The 9,181-nt window shown below is 46.5% G+C and overlaps 2 protein-coding genes across 2 annotated transcripts; one reads left to right on the top strand and one right to left on the bottom strand.

Moving 5' to 3' along the window:
- The first annotated feature begins 435 nt into the window (after positions 1–435).
- LOC106744950 lies at positions 436–1,203 on the top strand. The gene has a single exon (XM_014620134.1). It carries the CDS (start codon positions 436–438, stop codon positions 1,201–1,203), a length of 768 nt encoding a protein of 255 aa, XP_014475620.1.
- Positions 1,204–5,020: 3,817 nt separating this feature from the next.
- LOC106744994 lies at positions 5,021–7,571 on the bottom strand. The gene is made up of 2 exons (XM_014620188.1): positions 7,310–7,571; positions 5,021–5,208 (listed from the first exon to the last, which is right to left on the bottom strand). The coding sequence occupies exons 1-2, from the start codon at positions 7,569–7,571 to the stop codon at positions 5,021–5,023; spliced, it is 450 nt and encodes a 149-aa protein (XP_014475674.1).
- Positions 7,572–9,181: the final 1,610 nt, after the last annotated feature.

Raw genomic sequence — 9,181 nt, 5'->3', positions numbered from 1 at the left:
TTGCCAGCTCCTCCCCCCGCTCGGCTTCCTGCTCGCGGCAGCTGCCTAGCGCGCCGAAAGAGAAAGAGGAGGATGAAAGGACGAGGAGGAGCCGAAGGGGGCCGGTGAGAGAAGAGACCGAGAGGATTATACCTCACTCATACACACGTGAGGTCGCGCAGTCGTCGTCACGTGCGCGTCGTCTTCGCGACACCCCCTCAGCCCCTGCGCGAAGGATGCCACCGGCTGCTATGCCCGGTGGTATATATCGGCCCGGAGACTTCGTCCTGCCGCCAGTTCTCTCTAGTCGAGGATCAATCCCAGCCCGTGGGTTGCGCTCCTCCGTTCTCATCTCCGAGTCGACGGATTCCCGAGTGTCTCGCGTGGTCGACGTGGCACGAAGAGAGCACCCGGGTGAATCGTTGGATCGCGAGAAGCCTACTCGTAGCCGGCGAGATGACGACGGGCCGACCGTCCCCGAAGTGTGTGCTGCTGCTGTTGACAGCCTGCGCCGTGGCTGCCGGCGACGACGGCGGCTTCCTCGAGCGAGGCTACCGCGCGCTCTACCGCGTCTACGAGGAGTGCCAGCACCGCAACGTACCGGTGTCGCCGTGCCTGAAGAAGAAAGCGATAGCCTTCTTCGAGAGGCTCGGTCGTATACAAACCTTGCCGCTCGGGGATAACCTGGAGCTCGTGCGGCTGGCCGTCCCGACGGAGGAGAGCTCGCGCAGCGCCGACTTGGAGGCCACGTTGGCGCGCACGAACGGCGGCGCCGCCGACGAGATCCTCAACGACGTTCTGTTCGAGCGCGTGGCCGCGCTCATGAACAGCTTCAACGTGCGGATCAGCCTGCCGAGGACGACGTCGGGCGAGCTGAAGCGCAGCGTCGAGGAGGGCCGCGGCAAGATGAAGAAGATGATGGGCATGATGATGATGGGCATGGCGATGAAGCTGGCCGCCATCGTGCCGATCGCCTTGGGCGTGCTCTTCCTCTTGGCCGGCAAAGCTCTCATCATCAGCAAGATCGCCCTGGTGCTGTCGCTCATCATCGGCCTGAAGAAGCTGCTCAGCCAGAAGCAGGGCGGCGACCACCATCACGGCAGCTGGCAGCAAGGTGGCGGCGGTTGGGACAGGAGTCTGAAGGGAACCGGAGCACCGGCGATCACGGAAGCCGAGCGCGAGTACGCTCAGACCTTGGCGTACAACGCGCGGCAGAAGCACTGAGGGACGGCGAGATTCTCGGGACAGACTATCGCGGACAGACGATGCACCGCCTGTGTATGTATGCTGAGAAGCAGCTGAAAGAAACGCGCCATTTTTCTCTCTCGGGGACTGCTCGTTCGCGACGGTTTCGCTCATTCGAGGCGACGTCGAGGCACATCGAGGCGGATTCAAGCGCGTAAACTCGTGCAAATCGTGAGCGAGAGTGTTACGACGGAGGCGCATCGATGATTGGAGATCACACGTTCGCCGATCACGCCGTCACACGTGTGTGACGTGACGATCTCTTCGTGAGAGACCGGCGTCGCATAGGTGTGACGGAGAAATTGATTGCTCTCTTCGTTCATACTGCAAACTGAGGACGGTATTCGTACATAGAAAAAAAGTGCGAGAATGAAGTAAATGTAATTACTTGTCTTTTCAGCATCTTAAATCGAATAATGTTTTTATTAATTTGAGTATATTCTGACGGTTTGTGTATACGCTTATTAAAAGAATTCAGATGAGTTTCCGGAGGAATCGATACAAATTTATATGGGAAATTCGTTGAGAAACGTTGAGCTTTTATATGGGTTTTTCATGTGGATTCCTACTTGGTTTTTTTTTTTCAATAGGTAAATACTTACATCAACGCAGTAATATTTCAATTTGTAAAGGAATTACTAGATGTAAGTGTAAAGTGGTTTTAAATTTAACAGAGTATTTATTAGAATTATGTAATATTTCTTTTCCACCGAAGAAATCTAATGGTTTCAAATTTAGATCTTTCTATCCAACAAATATTGTGTAAAAATTCTGATATTTCCGATATCATGAATTTAATACTTGTCCCAATTGTTTTAACACGTACAAGTAAATGTCGATTTATACGAAGGAAACATCATATTTTATACAGTCAATTATGTTTCTACTTCCTAGTAAGTATTTGCCAAGGAATATTGAAGTAACTATTTTATTTGGAGATTAAGTAAATACTTGAATGGTATAGCACTTCTTTTCAGTGTAGCCAGATCTTAGAATTAAGATCGTCTTAAGTTCATCTTTAGGTGCTTTGTATACAGATAGAAAATTATAGTTATTTTCGGCGCCAAAGATATTTTATAGTAAATAACAATACACATGTAAGGTTATTATAATAATGATACTTTAATAATATTTACTATAAAAATTTCTCCTGAATATTTTTCCAGTTAAAAATGAAAAAAGAGTATGTTTGGTGCCCAAAATAACTGGAATTTTTTTTACAGCATCTGAGAGTGAACTTAGTCTACGAATATCGACCTAAATTTACACAGTTGCGTAAAAAAAAGAGGAAGAAAATACGAAAAGATCTGTGGGCTGAGTAATGAACGTGTCAATACGTTCGCTATTGGCGTGACATGTACGTGACGCAACGATCTTTCATCAGACAGATCGGCGTTGCTTGCGTATAAAATTTTCTTTTCCCATGTTCACATTATCAAACCAAGTTTGTTTTACACGATCACGTGAAAAAGAAAAAAACAAACATTCAAAGTGGTCTGTGGGGTGGAGGGTGGGGAATTTTTTCCGAATAAAACTTAGTAGCGAACGCGTTGATGAGACGCGGAAGAGTGAAAAGGAGAAAAGAAATTTCAGGGGAATGAAATCCAGGAGAGAAAACTCGAATGAACGCGAACCACTTCAAATTCCTAAGACCGTGTCAATTTTCGAGAAGCCTCGACATTTTCTGATCGCTTTCCGGGCAATCATCGATGCGCTGCAATCTCTCGTTTTCTCGGATTAACGGTGTTTTTCCGTTCGACGCAGCGTGCGCGCATGCAATTTACATTATAGCGTGAAATTCAAAAAGAATAGAGGAAAGACAGAAGGAAGAAGAGGAAAGGAGAAGAAAACACGCGGATCAGCGTGGCGTCGCGCGCGATTCAGTCGTGTTGCGCGAAACAACAGGAGCCGCGCGCGACGACAGATGTTCGCGTCTCTCCGCCGCATCGCCGACTGCCGCAAATAAACCATCGAAATGATAGCGAGAGAGCCATTTCCACGCACGCGAGTTTCTAACGGTGCCCGAGTGCTTCGTCTTTTTTTCTCATCTTCCTTTTGGTATCGACAATCGAAACGCGATCGGCCTCACGAAGCCGAGGAAAAGCGTGTCGCGTCGCTCTTATTTTATCAACGGCCGAAATTGCAGTCGCTTCTCAGCGCACGAGAGAGAGATGTGACTCGTATTGATTTATTTATTTATTAGTGGTAGCACACACCGACGCACAACGCGTATAGAGTCGAAGGAGTATTCATTTCAATGGTAGGGACTCGCGAATTAACCATACGGCGCGCAGAATGTAGGAAACGTGTGGGGCGAGCGCTCTCTGAGTCGGGATCCTGATGCCACTTTGACGCTCTTAAGGATAGTTTGCTCCTAGATGACCTATAGACTAATAAAAATCTACTCTGACGGTACTGCACGCTTGTCAAATTCTCTCTTGAACCTTTAATTCTACAGATTAAGAGTTTTCACGCTATCTCGAAGTTACGAATGCTTCCGATTTTTCGATTATTGAATTCACGTGGATATATTAAACGACTTGTTTCGACGCTGAAACGGCGGAAACAGGAATTTAAGATATTAATTATGGCCGAGAAGTAAGAGTATTATTGGAATTAAAGTTAGACCCACGGTAAAGATTTGGTGTTGAATTTAGCGTATTTCACATGTCTCAAACGGTTCATACAAATTTGTGTGTTAATTTAACATAAAATGGACGTGTTGAAAAGTAACAGAAATATTATGTCAAAAATGAACGTAATTTTAATACGTTAAGGTCGGCAATGAAGTATGTAAAATGTATTAGTTTAACGTTTACATATATTGAATACCGATTCAAAACAAAACATGTAAATTTAAATAATATATATACATATGTTAAATTAACACACAAATACGCAAAAAAATTAACACAAAAGTTTGTACAAGGACCGATTTTACACAAATACCGAATGCTTTCTTTTTACTGTACATTTTGCTATCTCGGCTCTTGCCGTGTCGTGGAATTAAAGGTTTAACATAGGGCCAAAATTTCGGCTCGGGTCGCCACGCGAGTGCATCTGAATCAACATTCGCGTATCACAGAATGGTGTGATCGTGTGTTCAGTAGATTAAGGACGACGACGGGGGGCAACGCCGAAATGACACAATAATAAAAGGAAGAATGAAAAAGAGAAAGAAGGAAGAAGTAAGAAAGCAAGCAAGAAGAAGAAGAAGAAGAAGAAGAAACCGCCATTCGAGACACGGTAGACACGGTAGCGAGTAAGAGATTGCTGATTCCATTGTCAACATTTATTAATGATAACTTCGTATATGTATAACTCATATGTTACATTTCGAGACGTGACGTTCACTTCGTAATGATCGTGGTAATACGGGAGACGCGGATCGTCGCACCCGTCGTGCATCGTCTTGAGCAGCGACCCCGGAGGACATTGACGAAGAGCGTCTGCGACGTGCACGGCGATGCGACTGCGCGAAATACGTGTTGCGAGACGACATGCGTGCGCGTACGTTTCGACCCGAGACGCGATGATAAATTCGGTCCCGGTGGTCACACAGGCTCGCTGCGTACTCGCTTGATGATCATGGACGACATAATTACATTAGTCTAACCTGATTGTAAATTATTACGAAATAAAGTCATCACGTCATTCTCACTTCTTCGTTCATCTCTCGATGTGTTCCTCTTCTCTCTCTCTCTCTCTCTCTCTTTCCCCTTTTTCTCTCTTTTTATTTCTCCTTTCTTAACCTCTCTCTTTGTCTCCTCCGCGAATCTCTCGTCAGACCTGGTCGTCAGTGCACCTTCAGTCCGAGAACGGTGGCGAAGAGAGCGAAGAAGAACCCGGCGAGCAGCGTCGTGCCCTTCAAGAGTATCAGGCCCCCGATCATCGTTGGTATCAGGGCGATGAATTTCAGCTTATACGCCATCAGCAACGCCATCATCGTGCGATCCATCCGTCGTTTGCGATTCCGCGGTCGGTCTGGAAATCACAGGCAGCGATACGCGATTAAATCCACGATCGATCGACCGCATCTCCGGCCGTTTAAATTCATTAAATTGTAGGAACGTAATAACGCCAGTATAGTATTAACAGCAGCAATAGTGGTAGTAGTAATAGTGGTAATAACAATCTCCACTACCGGGGGGGAGAGGGAGCTACTGAGGCGGGGCGCGCTGCAGTTATTCGATATTCTCGATATTAATGCGGCATCGCACGCGATACGACGACGTAATCAGTGCGCGAATGGAATGCAAATTGGCTGGAGGGCACGCGCGGTGGTCGAACAGCCCGTTGCTCCATTGACGGCTACCGTGGGACGAGACTCACCGCGTCTCTCGCCGGAGCGTGTGAATATTCGGCGCGTATTTACGGCGCGCATTCACCGGCGTTTCGCCGGCGAGAGACAAACGCGATATCGAGGAACCTAAGACGGATCTCTGGGTCCGCCGTTATACAACGGTATCGCTCATCAAGGCTTCATCAAGAGTGCTCGCGACGACAATTCGACATGTCGTCTCGGCGACTACGGTTTTTCGCGCGACTATGAAGCGTCATGGCGGCGCCCGAAAACGAGACAGAGTTAATAAACGCGTCCTGTGCCCGTTTCTACTTCAACGACGAGACCTTAACACGAGTTCAAGTGTTTTCAACTACGTAGAATAACGGACCTTCCGGAGGACCAAACGCGACTGCTGTGGCGACGTATTACCTATTGCACTGAGGGAAATTTTCGTTACTTTTGACCTCAATTGTATCCTCCTTTTTGGTTTCAATCATAAAAATAGCAGTGGCGATATGTATAGTTATTATTAGGTTTAGAAATTATAGTTCAAGTTTCGAAGCTTCGAATTACAGAACTTTTGATACATTATATTCGAATAATGAGATTTTTAACTGTGAAAATTCGAACATTCGGGTATTCGAATATTTGAACGTCTGAATATTTGAGACTTCACGAACTAGACGTGTGCTTGTTCTGTAGATGTAGTAAATAATATTTATTGTCTTGAAGAATGTTTTTCTTGTATTATACTGTTATATATCATGGCAAAATTTGCATTTATTAAAATAAAAATAAGTTTGGTTGTTTACTGTTTGTGCCTCCTTCATTTAATTTGTTTTAAAGACAAATACAATCTCAGAATCGAACTAGATATTGACCCAAACAACACGTATGTCTAAAATATGTCTCAAAGATGTCCTTTAGATATCTTGTTATCTAGAGAACGTTTCTACGTCTTAGAATATCTTAATATTATCTGGATTAAACTAACACTTTGCAACTGCAGCATTTTGTTATGCTCTCCAAAATCCTATCAACAGCTTCGATATTTCGAGTCTTCGAATAGAGTTCGAAACCTCGAATAATTCGATTTCGAATTTTCCGTCCCCGTCATCAAATGTCGAATTATACCGAAGTTTCGAAACTTCGGGAATATGTCGAATGGTACTATCTTTAATTATTATTACAGAGATTGTAAAACTTGGTTCTCCTGATTATAATTCAATTACTACAATATATAGTTACGATATTATAGCTATAAATATCAAATATATTTTTCTCTCAGTGTATGTCATTTTTGCGAGATGATATAAATGTTCAGCGTGTGAGTTTTTGTGAAAGTTGTAAAGTTTATATAAACAAACTCAGGGCGATATTCATAGACATCTTATATTTGTATTAACCCTTTGAGTACTGAATTATTTTAAGATTTTTATGCCCATGGGACGGATTTAATTTGTCGCTATATGGATTAATATGTAAATGTAATACATTTTATGCCCAAGTAAGCAGATGACGAGTCTCACTCGTCAAATGTACCGAAAGGGTTAAGATCGTCTCAAGTTCCTTTTCAGACACGGCTCTCGTATCGATTATAGAGTATCTGAACATGAGCTCAAGTCTTACGATCTTGAAATTTTTTAAATTTCGCCCGAAGAGAATGAGTGAGTGAGTTGAGAGAGAGAGAGAGAGAGAGAGAGAAAGAGAGAGAGAACTAGCTGAAAAACTCAGGTCGAGGCTTGCCCGACGTTGATGAGAGCGGGGATCGCGCAAGGGGTCCGGAACCGATTGAGTTACCTCGTTCCTTCACTTCAGTCTTAGAATGCCCGTCCTCAAGGTCCACCTGGGCCAGCTTGTCTTTGGCGTCGTTGTCAGAGGAAGAAGTGAGAGGGAGTGGGCTTTCCGACGTGACATTAACGGGCGTGTACCTGAGGACCCTCCTCCCTGCTACGACGTCGTCTTCCTCGTGGCGTTTCTCCGGCGACCTCGTGCACTCCATTTCGCGGATCAAGCAATTGAAGGTCAGCAGGATCGCGATCAGGCTAACTCTCGACAGCATCTTTCCTCACGTTCATGAAGAGCGGGCTCACGCCGGAAATCCAACTGGCGGAGTCTGCTCTCGCGGTTATCGTCCACGTCCTCTCTCTCTCTCTCTCTCTCTCTCTCTTGCTCTCTCGCTGTCTCTCGCTTTGTCAGCTGGGGCTTTATTACATCGTCGAGCCGCTTTCGGCGCGCTGGCGGGTCGTCCGGGTCACGGAGCACCCGGCGAGGGTTTCCTCGAATCCGAGAGACATCCGAGCGAGTCGATGGGCGCTCTCTTCTCTCTCCGGGAGGTCACAGCCGCCGCGCTGTCCCCGACATACCTCCTACGCTCTCTCGTGCCCTCGTCGTCGTCAGCCTCGCTTCCGAACGGAAGAAGCTCGAAATCGGTAAAGATGCGTCGTGGCCGTGTGTGTGTGTGCGTGTCTATCCGTCGCTGTCCTGTGTCGAAGAGCACGAAGTGGCAAGAGGGAGCGAACGGTGCAACGAGCAACCGCGGACTAACCGATCCGCCGTTGATTCCGCGACGACAAACCCGAGCGGACGGCGCGGATACCCGGCACGTCGGGCACGCTTCAGTTGCCGGGAAAATCGGCAGTCCGTGAAAAATGAGCTCCGACCGGCTAGTCGGCGATATATACGCGCGAGCGAGCGCGCGGTAAACACTATGATCTAAATTGTCAGTACCGATATATGTGTCAAGCTGCACCGCGGAACGGTACACGCCGCCTGCCCGTGCGGACGAGAAGGAGGCTCCCGCGGGTGAACCCGCGAAGAGAAAGGGAGTCGGGGAAGGTGGTGAGCGCGCCGGCATCAGGGGGCGGAAATCATCTCGCGAGCCACGACGTCCTCCTGCCGACCGACACGCGCTTCTTTCCGCTTACACCGAGCTGATATTCGGCCCGATGACGACGCGGAGGTATGGTCATGCTCGTCACGGAGATTCCCCGCGACCCCTTCCTGCCCGTTTCTCCGTCTGGTGGGGAAGACGAGGCGATCGTTTTCTCCTGGATTTACGAATTGGATTCTAGATAAGTTCGCATCCGAATAGACTTTTCCCAGATTTTGTGGGGTACGCAGCAGGTTCCGAGCGTCAAAAGCTGCTCCAAGATATACACTGAGAGCCCATTTAGTTGATCCAATGAAATTCTCGTTTGACTATGGGCAAAGAAAATTTTGTAATAACCAGTTCGGTTGTCTAAACTGAAGGTTTGCAACTTCTGGAACTTCAGAGAACCAAACCTTTGGTTTAGACAACTAAACTTTGGTTATTACAACCAAAAAATGTGTTTATCGTATAGCCAAACGAGAATTGAGTTGATTCAACTAAATGAATTTCTCAGGTTTCTCAGTAGGTTATCCCAAAATGATACCAATTGACAATCGCATTCTTATTGTAAATATAAGGTGAATCCTCTTTTACGCTGATTGGCTGTGCGCCGAGACTTGCTTCGTGCCGAGTGCGACTATTATCGCCAGAGTCAAGTCACAGTTTGATTGAATACCAGATTAGGAGGTTAATAAATCAAATTATATTTTTAATGTTCCTATGCTTAAGATAGTTCGCCCGCAAAGTACCAGATTTTCAGTGGCGATTAAGAGGCCCTTTCATAAGTTCATTATTTACCG

Source organism: Dinoponera quadriceps, unplaced genomic scaffold (genome assembly GCF_001313825.1).
Source record: "Dinoponera quadriceps isolate SergipeBrazil2010 unplaced genomic scaffold, ASM131382v1 scaffold717, whole genome shotgun sequence".
Classification (NCBI taxonomy): domain Eukaryota; kingdom Metazoa; phylum Arthropoda; class Insecta; order Hymenoptera; family Formicidae; genus Dinoponera; species Dinoponera quadriceps.
The sequence above is the reverse complement of the archived record's forward strand: the minus strand, read 5'-3'. Positions and strand labels throughout refer to the sequence as shown.

Excerpts from the sequence above, each read along its gene's own strand:
- LOC106744950 (XM_014620134.1), top strand. The coding sequence starts at position 436 with ATGACGACGGGCCGACCGTCCCCGAAGTGTGTGCTGCTGCTGTTGACA.
- LOC106744994 (XM_014620188.1), bottom strand. The coding sequence starts at position 7,571 with ATGCTGTCGAGAGTTAGCCTGATCGCGATCCTGCTGACCTTCAATTGC. Across the intron at positions 5,209-7,309 it reads GACTGAAGTGAAGGAACGAG|ACCGACCGCGGAATCGCAAA; the intron begins GTAACTCAATCG and ends TGTGATTTCCAG.